The 15,256-nt window shown below is 48.4% G+C and overlaps 3 protein-coding genes across 3 annotated transcripts; 1 reads left to right on the top strand and 2 right to left on the bottom strand.

Annotated features, from left to right (window-relative positions):
- Positions 1–5,510: 5,510 nt before the first annotated feature.
- MFIFM68171_07025 (Transmembrane protein) lies at positions 5,511–6,284 on the top strand (the record flags this gene model as incomplete). The annotated part of the gene is made up of 3 exons (XM_071062445.1): positions 5,511–5,568; positions 5,647–5,769; positions 5,839–6,284. The coding sequence occupies 3 exons, from the start codon at positions 5,511–5,513 to the stop codon at positions 6,282–6,284; spliced, it is 627 nt and encodes a 208-aa protein (XP_070918546.1).
- A 3,246-nt stretch (positions 6,285–9,530) lies between these two features.
- On the bottom strand, positions 9,531–9,956 carry MFIFM68171_07024 (uncharacterized protein; the record flags this gene model as incomplete). Its single annotated transcript, XM_071062444.1, has 2 exons — positions 9,531–9,762; positions 9,919–9,956. The coding sequence occupies 2 exons, from the start codon at positions 9,954–9,956 to the stop codon at positions 9,531–9,533; spliced, it is 270 nt and encodes an 89-aa protein (XP_070918545.1).
- Positions 9,957–9,987: 31 nt separating this feature from the next.
- On the bottom strand, positions 9,988–11,863 carry MFIFM68171_07023 (uncharacterized protein; the record flags this gene model as incomplete). The annotated part of the gene is made up of 3 exons (XM_071062443.1): positions 9,988–11,385; positions 11,451–11,776; positions 11,842–11,863. 3 exons carry the CDS (start codon positions 11,861–11,863, stop codon positions 9,988–9,990), a joined length of 1,746 nt encoding a protein of 581 aa, XP_070918544.1.
- Between the last annotated feature and the right edge of the window lie 3,393 nt (positions 11,864–15,256).

The following is a 15,256-nucleotide window of genomic DNA, read 5'->3' as shown; positions in this document are numbered from 1 at the left end:
ATTCGGCGGGTCCTCCTGACCTTCGTCTGGAGACTCTCGTTACATGAACATAACAAGTCACTTTAGAGGATGTAGAGAGTTATAATTAGTAATAGTTAGTATAGTGTCTTGTCTTTCTCCTGCATTGTTCAAAGCTGAGTAGAAAACGTTGTACGCTATAGTTAACGTACATTATAAGCGGCCCGTGGGTATAAGTGGGACGTGGGCTTTCCACCATGACGCGTCGTCTTTCCACTCAACATCAATTTTCTCTACAATTCAATATACCTTCTCCTTCAAAAGAAGCCAGGGTAATCTTGGCCCTTGAAGCTCTTCAAAAAAATAAGAAACGAAGGCTTGAGACCGTAGCTAGGCTCTATAACATTGCACCTTCAACTCTCCGTGACCGATGTGCTGGCCATCCTTCACAACGCAATACTATACCCAAGTCACGGCGGCTCACAAATTCCGAAGAGGAGGCTATTGTTCAATATATTATTGAGCTATGTACGCGAGCTTTCCCCCTAAGACTACGTAGTGTGGAAGATATGGCCAACCAACTACTACGCGTATACGACGCGCCCCCTGTTAGCAAGCTCTGGGCCCACAACTTTGTTAAACGCCAGCCAGAGCTCCAGATATGATAGATACGTAGATACGATTACTAGAGGGCTAAGTACGAGGATCCAAAGGTTATTAGTGCGTAGTTTGCACTTGTATAGAACACCAAGGCCAAGTACGGTATCCTAGACAACGATGTCTATAACGTCGACGAGATTGGGTTTATAATAGGCATCATCTTCGCAGGTATAGTTGTTACGACCTCTGATGGCTGTAGTAAGGCAAAGCTAGCCTAGCCTAGCAACCACAAGTGGGCAACGGTAATCTAGGGCGTCAATGCCCTTAGCTGGGCGATCCCGCTATTCATCATCTTAGCTGTACAATACTACCTTGGTAACTGGTACCGGGAGTATAACCTTCTACTTACCTAGCGTATTGCAACTATCGATAATGGCTAGACTACTAATACTATAGACCTAGATTAGATTAAGTACTTCGACTACTATACAAAATCCTGTATAAAGGGTATATACCAGCTATTAATCCTCGACAGCTACGAAAGCCACTACTCGACCGAGTTTGAACTCTACTATAAATAGAACAATATTATTACACTCTACATACCTCCGCACTCTTCCTATAAGAACTAGCCACTCGATATAGCTGCTTTGGGCTATTAAAGAAGGCGTACGGTCACGAAATCGAGAACTTAATGTATATGCATATCAACTACGTCAGTAAGCTCGAGTTTCTCTATGCCTTCCGTAAGGCCTTCTTTGCTTCTATAATAGAGAGTAATATACAGGGTGGCTTTATAAAAGCTGGCCTTATACCGTACGATCTAGAGAAGGTGCTTTCTACACTGGATATATAGTTTCGTATGCTAACACCCCCAGCTTTACGGCCTAATACAGCACAACCTTGGATCTTCCAGACACTACACAACCCCCGAGAAGCCGAATCGCAGTCAATGCTCATCAAGACTCACATTTCTAGCCATCAAAACAGCTCTCCGACTTCAATATTAGGTGCTATGGATCAACTTACCAAGGGTACAATGGCTATAATACACCAGGTAGCTCTTCTTCGGTCAGAGGTCTCTTCGCTCCACAAGGTCAACGAGGCACTAAGCAAGCGCCGGAGAGCTAAAGGAACACATATGCAGCTTAGAGGATTACTTACTATACAAGATACATAGGATCTACTAGCCTAGAAGGCTATAGGTAGGGAGGTAGTAGAAGAAACGTAGCCGGGAGGTAGTAGTACAGGGGGTGGTCGTACGAAGATTCGGTGCTGTAGTGTGTATAGCAAGCCTGGCCATAATGCTCGTACTTGCCAGGAGGTTATAGAATCCTCGGATTCAGCTGTTTCTATGTAATTATAGTTAGCTCCTAGTGTTCTTATATTGTAATTGAGGATAGTATTTGTAGGGTAGTGGAAAGCCCACGCCCTACTTATACCCACGAGCCGCTTATAATGTACGTTAAAAGTAAGCTGTCGACAATGAAGTTGTCCCCTGCATCTCCGCGGTGATGATTATTGGATAATCGCAGCGGTTGGAGGTTTTGGGACGCAAATGGGCTCGAAGTTTCCTTCATTATCAGCTTCATTATAAGCAACTTACTACACATTGAGCCGTTATAAAAAAGCTTGGAAACCTGGATCTCCGTAGTGAGTTTGGTAGTAACTCAGTTAAGCAGCTGTGTCTCGAACCATATCTCACATTTCTGCAGTTCTCCTCGCCTTCTGCCGGTAAATCTGCTAATATATTTCTACAATGTCTATATCCGCCTGGGATGCTATCAAATCACGATCAATTGTAATTCTGTCATGACTTCGAACCTGTGCGAACGGATAGTATCTCTTTCGTCCTAGCCAATCCTTCTAAGCATGAACGTTTAATCGAAGAAGGGCTACTAATAGCGCATTAGAGTGGTTTCTATAATATTAATAAAAGATCGATTCAACGATCACGAAAGGGGCCATGTGCTAACATAGTGTGGGTAACTAGAGGGACAGTGAGCGAAGGTTGGGCGTTTGTCCGCGACGAGGTCATGAATTTTCCCGGAACGATTCCTCGACGACATCTACTGCCCTATGCGTAAGACGGGAGGCGATAGCTTCCTTGGACTTCTAGCCCCTATGGCCGTAATGTAGCTGTTTCATGAATAATTCTAACTGTAAGAGGCAGTACTCGCCGGGACATGCGGGATAGAGCTAGGATTATACCATCGTTCTTTGATCTCGTCATTAATCACATTGCAGATGTATCAACCCAAGGAGTCTGTAGCGAGACATTTGAGTCAAAAATGAGGAAATATTCTCGGCGCTCGACGACAAAACCACTGGGCCTTCAAATCTCCTTATTGCTATGGCTATCCCCCTAAATTGCAATAAGAGTCCCCCCGAAGTGCCCCAAAGTGCTTGCTGTGAGGGACAAGGCAAATGCTGCTGCGGCCGATTTCATTGACCGTTAAAGTTGCGGAAAAGACGCCCATGCCGCTGCTATCCCACTTGTACCGCTTTCGTCAGTATTTGTCCCTGCGTCCTCCTCTGCAGGTGGAGAAAAAGGGTCACCTCCACCCAGCAAAGACGCTAACACACAAATACCAGCCTCCTAGCCACTTCGAATCCTGTGTTACCTTTCTAGCTGTTTCTAAAGGAGTTGGCTTCCCTTCAAAAACGTATATGTTCAAACCTGTGTCGAGGCGGGGTAGTATTACATTAAATTTACTGATATTTCAAGTGTGTCGCACTCGGTATATTGTATATCCTTTTTAGTGCCTGGCTGTCTTGGCTGGCTGAATGCCCCTCGCTACTACCCCGACTTGTCCCGCCCTTCTCTCTTGGCAGAGGAGTAGACACCCTGGTGATGTAAACGCCGACTACAGGGCATCATCACAGCCAGCTGTACAAACTTGCGTCCCATGACAATGAGTGTTCAGGCTGGTTGTTAGGGTAATTAAGAAGCGCTCATACTGCAGCTTTCAGCCCGGAAATGGAGAAAAGTGGTTCGACCTATGTGATCAAGCTCACGATTGGCCGTGCCGCACCAGCACATCAAACCTGGCGGCGGTATATAACGGTATATATATTTATCGATACAATCTAAAGCTGCGGTACAGCCAGCGTTCGGATCTGCACACCCGGATCCCTCATCGGGATGCGGCTGAACTGCGGGCAATTTTGGCTGGTGATCCGGCGGGGTCGGACTTGGTGCCGAATCTAATGCCGTCGTCTGTGTCTTCGGTTGTTACTGCACGGCTACCGTGCTCCATTGGAGTCCGGTTGGGCATTAATGATTTGGACCTCGTTACGACTTTGCCTGGTTTGCTGCTCACCGTAGCCCCGCTCTACATGCATATGCGCTCCTTTCTCGGTCGAAAGCACCATAGTTGCTTGGACGCATAAGAAACCAATTCTCATGTCGGCGATGTTGCAGTCGAACGAACTTCACCGCTGTTTGGTTCGCTCTTGGCTTCAGCTTCTGGATGTTGAACCAGAGGCTAAACTAGGGAGAGTCTGGCGCCGGAGAATTCCGTGGTCTCGTCCTAGAGACGGAGAGTCCATAGTTCCCTGGTAGGTTTGGTAGCGAGATTGGATGGTATCTTATAATGCTCCCCTGAGGAGGAGGTTTGTTCGCAAGGACCCGGAGAAGCCGGGTAATTTTACGCCACTTACGTAAAGGCACCGTTCTGCACAATGATGCTCCGGAAACAGATATGCCGGCCGAGATATATCTAACTAAATTTAGTCGCAACCACACAGGAGGGTAGACGATGTAACCACGGAAGCCGAGCCCCGGGGGTAGGAGAGATTGCGTCGAGACCGGCCTGAAAGGAGTCCATGATTCTTCTACCATTTCCGAGCCTCCACGATAGTCCAGCCGCAGCTTCCAATGGCACCTCACAGTTAACCAAAACAAGTTTGACCAGCAGTAAACCTGATTCGTGTGCTCTCCCCTGCCGATCTGCCCCCTTTTAGCTGGACAAGTTTTGAGGGAGATCCCCTCTCCTCGTACCTGATCGTCGAGTTTGGTTAGTTTGTCATAATGGTGGTAAACGGGTAACAATATTGACCAGGACAATGACTACAAGAGACAGCGTATATAAACACTAGTAACATTATCTTATTGATACAAAGTTTTACGTTGTTGTATGTGAAATTAACTCCTATTCTCTGGAGCTAGTCACAACACTCTTATTCTACAGGGTAAGCGCTGACATTCGGACATGGCACCTGCAAGGCTCGTCTTGGCATGGGCTGGATTGCGAAGTTGCATTGCATCGTTTGTATGTGGGTCATCACATCCAACATCAACGGACAAGCGTCCCGTCCCATGGGGGCGGCGGCAACGGGGTAGTGTGTGGTGACACGTCCGCCAACGTCCACGCTGTGTCGGTGCAGTGATGCATCACACCCTGTAGCTCTTCCACCAACTGCCCCTCGTAGGGGCCCAACTGTGTCTAACATGACATCATCCTCCACATAGCTACATCCGGTGAACGGATAGTGCCTTGTTTACCTCGGACAAATACCACCCTGGAGCCATCGGCTACGCCGCAAAGTCAAGAGTCCTGCGCACTGCAACCTTAGCACCATGGTGTCATGCAAAAGAACCTTAATCTCATGGTTACAGCCGTCTGATGGCTCGGCATATATCGCATTTGCTGGGAAGAGTTGCCGCGGAAGAAGACGTTGGCGGCTGCCATGCGGAACAGAGTGTCCGTTTCCAGTTATCAAGATATCCGATAATAGGTTTAAAGGGAAGAATCCCAGCGACACACGATTTTGCTGACTGGCAAAGAAAAAGTATAAAGTGTGCCTTCATCGCCCACCCTCAAAGATCTTGAATCTCTTCACACCACGGGAACAGAACAAGAACTGAGTCAGGTCAACATCCTTTTCCACACTCTCTCTTCCGATACCGACTATTTGAGTATTGGTACTTTGAACGCGGTCCGCCCAAAATGCACTTCCTCAACACTGTTCTGTCCTTCGCGGCCTTCATGGCCTGCCTCACTCCTGGTATGAAGTCCTCGTGCACCCCCAAAGGAGTGAACACAATCTTTGTGAACATTATCCGCTAACGTTGGTCTGCTCTAGTCATTTCCGCTCCTGTTGCAGAGCCGGTGATGGACACTACCTCGCTGATCGTAAAGCGTGGTGAACTTGGTGATACTGCTCAAACCTGCCACGATCATGTTAAGGAGAAATGTGACGAGATCAGTAAGCATTCCTCCTCTCTGTAACCATGCCTTCGCGCTTTCTGTTCTTTTCTGACCCTGTTCAAACCAGCCGCCAAAATTGAGGCTGCCGTCGACGCCAAGATTGACGTCGACCTCGCTGCCGCCATCGTCGTGGACCTCCAGGTCATCGTCGACCTAATTGTGAAGCTGGGTGTTGACCTACAGGCCAAGATAGCGGCTGGGGGTCTTGTCGTCGCGGACGTACAGGCCTGCGTCAGCATTGTCATCGCTATCGTCAACCTCTGCGCTTCAATTTTGGTCAAGATCCACGCCTCTCTCTCCGCCAGCGTCAGCGTCAGCGTCTTTGCAGCTGTGCTTGTGCAGTTGGCAGCATGCGTCAAACTCGTCATCAACTTGCTAATTAGTGTCTGCCTCGGCCAGGCGGGCGGACTCTCGGCCATTGATCTTGCTCTCGTGGTTGACTTGGTAGTGCAGCTTACCGCCTGCCTTACCGTCTTCGTCAACGCTTGTATTGCCCTAGGTGTCTCTGTCTAGGCCATCAGATAGGTGCCGGATATCTCGGTTCGTGTTGCTCATTGTGCTCCTGGACAATGTGCAAAGGCGCCTGTCCGGATGTTGGAGAATTATGGACGAAATGGATGTAGGGGGTTATATGGGATGCTTTATATTCCAATCTGCCATAGTCAAGGTCGTTTCTTGGCAGAGGAGGATGAGCCTCCTAGAGCGCTCTCTTCTCATGCTGAGTTAGTTGCCAGTTTCTTTTCAAACTGAGAAACGATTCGATGTTAGTCTTATCATGGAGTTTTTCTAGCAACAGTTTTATGGTGCCGCCACCAAAGTCGGCTACAATACATCCTCTCAGCTTCATCGCAGCTAAACTGCTATACTAGTAACGATGCCTGAACTTGCTGTTACTCCAGAAAAGAGGTTGTGATCAACCTGGAATTGGTATATGGCGATGATAATAATATATCTACGATTGGAAGAACAACTAGAGATACTTGATGGAGAGTTGATAGACCGACGCGCAAGTGCAACGAGCCACGACATAACTGTATTCTGAAATCTCAACCGAACAGCTTGGAGTCAGCGTTAGGCTACCTGCGCTCCGTCTTGTCGTTACTCACTTGCCTTACGAGGACAGCAATGCGTCCAGTAAGTTCCGCGGTGCCTTCAATCCAGTACAATTCCCGAACTCAGCGCGGTATCTATTATTCACATCGCAATGATCAGTGGTATTCCAGCTGCCTCCACAAATCGCTTGTCAGGAGCCCACGCTTGAAACCCTCACGACCAATGGCTGGAAAGGAATCGTAGGGCATAACGTACGCAGCGGAACAACATACTATAACATTCTCTAGATACTGGGTTCATTCTCTCTAGCTCTCGTGGACTTACACGTATTAACAATGAGCACGGTCATCCTGTGTTTAGACTTAGCACGCCGTCGAGGTAACTGAATGGCTGTACGGAGAACAGCATAACGCGTTTCCGGGGCAGGTATAGCCCAGGTTTTTACTTGCTTCGGTTAGGCCGCATGTTTCTTAAAGGGGGAGAGGGGATGGTGGGGGGGGCCGAGGTCAAGTTCCAGGTTGGTAGACGGCGGGCCTAGGAAAGCGATAGAGAGGGCGGTAACGGGAAAGAGAAGCAGGATTGGATACATTCTCGCCGGACAACAGGACGGTTGCGTCGGCTACATATGATAAGACGGTACGGTCCTGGGGTGCTGCAAAGAATGCCCCTAGGCAGACGCTCGAGGGACATAAATCCGGGCTATCTGTCATTGTCAGATGATGATTAGCATTTTAAAAGGGCCGAGGGTGCCGAGTATAGGCTCAATATCATGAATGTCCCGAGACCAGAAACCACTGGGCAGCAGTCTCCTCGTTAGCGGCGGTAAGTTTGCTTTATGTGGATACGATTTTCGCTGGCTTCCTCCTCACTTTCAGGTAGTATATACAGCAGTTCAAGGTTTTAAGCTAGTTTTAGCCCTGAGCTCTAGCTAAGTTGTATTCTTTCCGTTTGTTGTTTACAACCTCTTGATTTCTTGATAGCGGGAAGACGTATATATTTGATGTTTTTGCTTACGAAATGAAGTGTCCGGGAGAAAGTCATCATTTTAGTCGACTTTGTATTCGTCACCAACCAATATATTGACAGATTTGCTACCAGCGGATATTGGGGTGTATCCCGGTGTAACCATCTTTTGCGTTCTAAGAAGAGAACCCGGGACTACGGTGAAAGGTCAGGGGTTGCTGGGCTACATCTCTTACTAATGAGGCGCCGAGTGTCTGATGAACGAACGCCTTTTTGTCACGTAGTCGAGAAAATATTGGGTTAGGGCGCTCTTCTACAGCTGCTGGCGCCCACAAGGTTTCCTCTTCTAGAATGGACGATTCGACCTCAGGAGGGTGGCGAGATAAAGTGTATAATGCACTCGCACAGCGTCCGCGCCCCTATTTCTTCCAAAAGCTGGAATACATAAGCATCGGTATACGGTGCGGGGTCATTTTGGGGGGGGGGGGGGGGGGGGAAGAGCGCTTTAAGCCTTCACGGTGTGCTACCATCGGTAGCTTACCGGTGCAAACTCCTATCCTGATTCACGTGTTTCACTCCAGTGATTTCCGCCGTCACTGTTGTGATGCATACAGCTCAGCGCTGATGGTCGGACGTTTCAAGTTATATGCAGCAAACGCGAAGAGAGATGGTTGGTCAACCCCTTTCGATGGGGTAACCACAACCGGGTAAGGACTCTTATATCCGCGCATGGCAGGTTATTTTATAATCACCGCTCTATTTTGGCTCAGGGGGAATTAAATTGGTAATGGCAACGGCGGAATATTTTGATAAGACAAGTAGCATCATTTGATCGGGAGCTGTTTAGATTAATCCGGAGCCAGGAACAGATTCATCCCATCCGAATCCAACGGCATTTGCACATTACCGTCAGCGTTAAGGTTGGTCAACCATGTGCGTGCGGTCGGTCATTGCGATCTTCTGCAATTTGGTTCATTTTGGGACGAAGTGAATGTACGATGTCTTATTATAGTGTGAATCAATCTGTATCCGATTCTGATGTCAATTGCCGACATACTGTGACTTGTTACGTCTCCTCGAGATCACTAAACATTGATTCCACATCATCCTCGCCGCCGCAATCACGCACCTCGACAGTAGCCCTCTCGTTTCTAGTACCAAGTTTTTAAAGCTGTCGAGACAATGCGCACAATCCTTGAGACTCCGCTGCTGGGCAACTGAGCCATTGAACATAAACTCTGCGACTCAACTTGAAGCTGAGTTGACAAGCTTATTAAAGCGTGAAGACGTTCGACGAGGAGTAACTGGAGTGGTTGCGCAAGGAACACAAAGCGGCGTGGATGCGCAAATTTGATCATATGGTGAAGTGAACGCTGGATTACTGCATCAAAGATAGCAGAGGAGTCGATAGGGCCTGGGAGATTATCACGAGCGACGACGACGACGAGGATGGCGATGAGGAGGAGGAAGGCGATATGAAGGGTTAGCACAGTTTGTCTCTCCCGTTGCACTCTTATTAACGCAAACTGAGCCCAACCGCTCCTGTTCAGACGTACACAAGGTATTCTCCCACCACCAGAATTGCCAAGATAGGTCACTGTCGTAATTATTCCCGAGATATGCTTTGTAATCAAGTTATCCATATCTGAAAACAAATTTCCCTTTCCACTGTTTAAACGATCACGTCTTGGTGGATATAGGAGGCATCACATCATAAGCCGCAATAAACCTTCAACCCAGCAGTCAAGAAAGCGCAACCCTCCTCCACCCCTTCACGACAACCTCGCCCATCAGCCCAAACTCTTTCCACCCAACCTGAGTATAATACCTCGGTACCTGCACTCCTCGTCCTGCGCTCCTCAGCTCGCTCACCCTCGCCTTGACTGCGTTAAACAGCGTGCTCGCTACTTCAATGATCGCCTCGTTTTCTCCGTCGGTGATCAACAAGTGCGTTACGTCCCCCCGTCGTCTGGTGCTGATAAATCAATAGCCGGGACAAGGTATCCGTTTATCTTGATCCTGACGGTGTTGAGCACCCTTCCTGTCAGATGAATAGTGTAGTCCATCTCTCCCATGTTGATCCCGGTAGGTTGTGGCGGGAGACGGAAAGTGGTACGATATACGCCGACACCGGAAACTCGCTCTCCAAGTGTGGGAATTTGTGCCCATGGGGTGAGTTTCGCAAGGGATGATGGGACTGTTATCCTTGTATGTTGGATGACGTAGATCCAGCGTTGAGATTCGCTGGGGCAGAGTAGGACTCAACCGTCAGATTCCAAGGGCTAAGCGTGATGCTCGAGAACTGGCTGGAATTGTTATGGTTGATTGCTGGAATGACCACTTCGCTGTTGTTGGAGAGTAAGACACTTGCTTCCTCGAATGGGTTACTAATAAGTCCCACAAGATCTCCTCGGTTGTTCGCCCGCAAGCGGGCCAAGTTGGGAGAGTGGGATACGACGTATAGCGGCAACTTTGTCTCCATGTCCGAAGGAGTATAAAAGGCCAGAATGATGCTTTGCTGTTGCGCAAGCGTGATTCGGGTTGATAATCCCGTAGATGTGCGGAGGTACGTCACCAGAGGTGTCTGCTCTCCTGTCCAGGCATCTAGGATATGCGGAACTGCGGATTGTGAGGTTGTAAACGATATGCTGAACCTGGTTTCTGGACCGCGGTTGAGCAGGTAGACCAGTTCCAACCCGTTTTCGGGGTCGGAGCGCCAGGCCGAAAAGAGCTGACTGGCGTCGGGGGCACCGTCGAGAGACTCAGCCGAAAGTCGGGGGAGAACGCCCGACTCCCAGAGTACTTCAGGACGGAAGCCTGCCTGCGGCACGACCTTGACGCTGGGAAAAGTCCCGTTTGTGAGACGACGCATATTCTCTGCGACGATCTCCTGGCTCCCGGAGCCAATTGTCGTGTAATCTGTTCCCGAACCGACAATGAGGATGGGCAGTCCTACTGCAGCAAACTCAAGCAAGGATGCTGATGCCGAAGGATTGATTCTCGTTTGTTGGTGTAGCACAATCGCTTTGTAAGCCGGACCATTAGGGGCAAGAACCCCGTCTCGGACTTCCACGTTTTTTGACGCTAAGTTCTCAGGTCCAATGTATTCATATGTGTATCCCGCTGCAGTCAAGTCCGTATCTGGATACACGGGCCTGGCTGTCCACGGCTGCTTCCATGTATAGAAAGCCAGGTCCACTCTGGGAACTCCAGTCTTAAGCACCTCACAGTTTCGGGCAGCATATAAGAGTGTGTCGTTGATATGCCGCCATGCTGGCTGTCGGGGTCCCCACATCTCGCTGAACTCATAGTTGAATGGGGTGTATCCTGGCCATGTCGTCCCGGGATAGGGGCCGTTATAAGCAAATCCGTGGATCGAAAGGGTGTTAATGCCCATTGTAAAGGAGTCCCTAAAGAGATTCAGGAGTGTGGGAATAGCTTGGTTATAAGCACCTCCGCGTTGAGCTCCTATTTCCGTTGAGATAGCGGTTCTGTTGAAAAGGTGGGCAGGGCCGGTGAACTGCGGGTAGACATCAACTGCCTGGCCAAAACCGAGAGATTCAAGCTCCGGCGTACCAACGAGAGGGATTGTAGAAGACTAAAGGACTGCCCTAAGCAAATGTTTCGGGACATGGAATTGGAATGCTGAGGTGGGTTACGTACCATATCGAGAGGCATATTGTACGCCGGCTGGGCCGAGTGGTGAAGCCCGCGAGACGTAGCCCAGCGCTGATACTCTCCAAGAAAGTCCTGGTGACCCTCGTTGAGAGTGAGGCGATAGTCCTCTGCATACTTACCGCCGTCTGCGGGCCATCCGTCCAATACATAAGAGGTATCGTATGGGTCGCCGTAGCCGTTCCAGAGATTCTTCGCTTGGAAGAAGACGGGTAGGTACTTCGTACCACTGTAACCGCGACCGATTTTAAATCGATCGGGAAATCCTGGAGTCCACCAAAGCGGCGACATCATTTCCATGCTGTCTTCCCATGCTAATTGGTCGAGTTAGCGATGCTAGTACCACTCTAATGACTTTGATCAGAGGCGCAGAACCTACAATAACCACCGACCTTTCTCATCAAGCCGTCAATTTCTTCGTCGTCCAAAGATACTTATCCCAGAATTCGGTCGCTTTCTTGGCGCCAGCAGCGCTAAAGTGGTCCACTGTCCATGTTCCATTCACAATCCAATTCGATTCTTGCACACTCGAGAGGGAAACGCAGTTTCTGACGTTTGAATACCGTTCATAAAACGCCATAACAACCCACTCCTCACTCGACCCCCATCCCCAACGGCACCTCCCAGTCTAGAACCCCATTCCGTATCAGGTTTGTCAGGTTCACCACACTCTTCTCATCAAGTACCACCCATTCCCCCGTCTCACCTCCGTTCTTTTTAGTCCTTCTCACCACCCGCCCGGTCACAACAGCAACCAACCGGCTAGCTCCCCAATTCTCAGGCTCATGCACCCACCCGTTCAGCGGGCCATGATTGAACTCAAGCTGCGCTTGTGGCAGACTGTTCACACTCACCCTCCCGGAAGAAGCGTCTACAAACTTCGCCCCGTACACCAGCTCCATCGCCAACCCCTCGGTTTGCGGCACAGCGGGGATTCCGTCTCCAGTATGCGGTCCAATCGCAAAATCGAAGATGAGGCCATGTTTCGCCGTTGCGCGGAGAGCGCCCTTCAGGAGATTTTTGTAGGCAGCTGTCCCGAAGCCGTAGACGGACCAGTCCGTCGAGATTGGAGGGAAGCCTTGGTTGTAGAACCGAGAAACTGGAGGCCGCCCGCCGAGACGCAAGCGAGGGATGCGATATCTGACTCAACGGCCCACAGCGGGACGCTGGCGTCTGGGAACCAATAACGGAATTTGGGCTGGAAGGCGGGGGGGGTGAGGAGAATGAGGGGAGTGGTAGAGTGGAGGCGTGGGAAGAGAAGGTGAGAGATAGGAGGGTGAGGATGCAGGAGGCGCGTGATAGATGCCATGGTAGAATGTACAGGGCATGACGACCAGTGCCTGGCATTGGGTATCACGGATAGAAGAGACAAGCACCATTAGCTTTGTTTAATAGCTAGCTATAACCTATTAAGGCATCGCTCACTAAATCTCTAGTTATTTTGGCTGAACGGATGTTGTATTAGATATTAGGCACCGTATGTACCGTGTGGGATACGGTGGTAGATTATTCAAACTATGTGAAATCCCGATGTTAGTAGATTGATAATTACTTGGACCGAAGGCCGCCTGACAGGAAGAAACTTGAAGTACTAGTCTTCGTTCATCTAACTTGTACCTGTTACCCCCTCTCCGCTGTTCTCTACTTTTTTTAAATTCCACTTTAGTAGCTATCGCCTTCGAAATGCAACGGCTAATATTGGATACAAGGGTGGTTTGGGATAAGGCCGTAAAGCATGAAGTCTTAGCTATATAAATAAAACTACATCCACCCAGGGACATGAACTTTCACCAGAACAACGCTCATATAGAACACAATACATCCCACTCTTTCTGGCTGAATATACGCTATGTCTGACAATTAAGAGTCTCATATGCTAATAGATATCTATACATCATTTCGTATGTACGACCTTCAGCCAATTGTGATATCAATAATCACGACCGTCACCTACAGGTCTTCGAAGAACTGGGAACTATAGAAGACCGAATTCTATAAACGAGTAGACGTATCAGGTATATAAGAGTTTATTGACCTGGAGATAGATATTGAATAGCTAGAAATGCTAGTTAAGCTAATTTTCTAGGATTACTCTGAGATGTTTATGTACTATAATATAAGGAATACGTTAATATACCTTCAATAATCAACTCGAATAATACTATATCGATTAGAATCTATTATTAAGACGAAATCGATTCTTATATATAACTGAACTCTCTTACTGAGATAACTACCGGCAGCCGAATTATATATAAATAAGATTAAAATAAGTTTGTATAACGTACATTATAAGCGAGTCGTGCACTAGCTAATGCGACGCATTCTCTCTATACTTAACCTCATCATCTCCCACCACCTAATATGCCAGCTCCTTCAAAAGAAGCAAGGCTTATCTTAGCCATTGAGACCCTCTAATATAATAACAGTTAAGCGTTAGAGCTGCAGCGAAGCTTTATGGTGTCCTACCATCTACCCTTCGTAATCGATGCGCTGGCAAGCTTACACAACGCAATACTACGCCGAAGTCGTACCAGCTTACCGATTCCAAAGAGGAGGCTCTTGTTTAGTATATAACTGAGCTATCTAAGCAAGCTCTTCCGCTGAGCTTGCGTAGTGTGGAAGATATGGCCAACCATCTGTTACATATATGCGGCGCGTCCCTGTCGGATGCACAGCACCTCTGAACGTTCGGAGTTAAATTTGGGATGGAAATTCAGATGTAAATTGAGGATGTCTTGTTTTCTTCCTTGTCTAACGGAGGTGAACTTCCTTCTTATTCCCAATTTCCTGGACCACGGAGACCCGGGTTAACGGGTCTCCGAGAGATCGGATCACACTTATCCGAGTCGCACTAATCCGGATCACACTGATCCGGGTTCGTGTTTTGCAGATCCAGGATCTAGCTTCTTGACCCTTTTGACAGTCCCCTATCGGCAAGCTCTGGGCCTACAACTTCGTCCGACATAAGGAGGAGATCTAAACGAGCTAGTCGTATAGATACAACTATCAAAGGGCTAAATACGAGGATTTAGAGATTATTAGCGGGTGGTTCAAGCTCGTATAGAACACCATAGCTAAATACGGTATTGTAGATGACGATATCTATAACTTCGACGAGACGGGGTTTATAATAGGTATTATCTATATAGACATAGTGGTTATAACCTCTGATAGCCGTAGTAAGGCAAAGCAGGCTCAGCCTAATAACTAGGAATAAGCAACGGTAATCTAGGGTATTAATGCCCTCAGCTAAGCCATCCCTCTGTTTATTATCTTAATCGTATAGTACTACCTCCTTAACTAGTATACTGAGTACGACCTCTTAGGCGAATAGCGTATTTGTGTAATGAGAGCCACGGGGCAAGACCGGGAGAACCGGCCGAATGACGGTGGATGATGTCACTGTACTAGGGTAGATAAGAACCCCGTGGGAAACCCTCTCACGCGGAGAACTTCTGATCCGTAAGGATCAGTCTCTGTGTATTGATAGGAGGCTGTTCACCAAGATATCGCCCGCTGGTCCAGGTCTTTTCGGTATTAAGACATCGTGATCCATCTCCCTCAACGTGTTCCCAGAACAACCCCTTTACAATTTGTAATGAGAGCTACGGGGCCAGACCAGGGGAACCGGCCGAATGACGGTGGATGATGTCATTGTACTAGGGTAGATAAGAACCCCGTGGGAAACCTTCTCACGCGGGGAACTTCTGATCCGTAAGGATCAGTCTCTGTGTAGTCAATGACAATAGGAGGCTGTTCGTAAAGCTATCGCCCACTGATCGAACCCTTTT

This window comes from Madurella fahalii (assembly GCF_045866475.1).
Source record: "Madurella fahalii IFM 68171 DNA, scaffold_4, whole genome shotgun sequence".
Taxonomy (NCBI): Eukaryota; Fungi; Ascomycota; class Sordariomycetes; order Sordariales; genus Madurella; species Madurella fahalii.
This window is presented reverse-complemented; position numbering and strand designations above follow the sequence as displayed.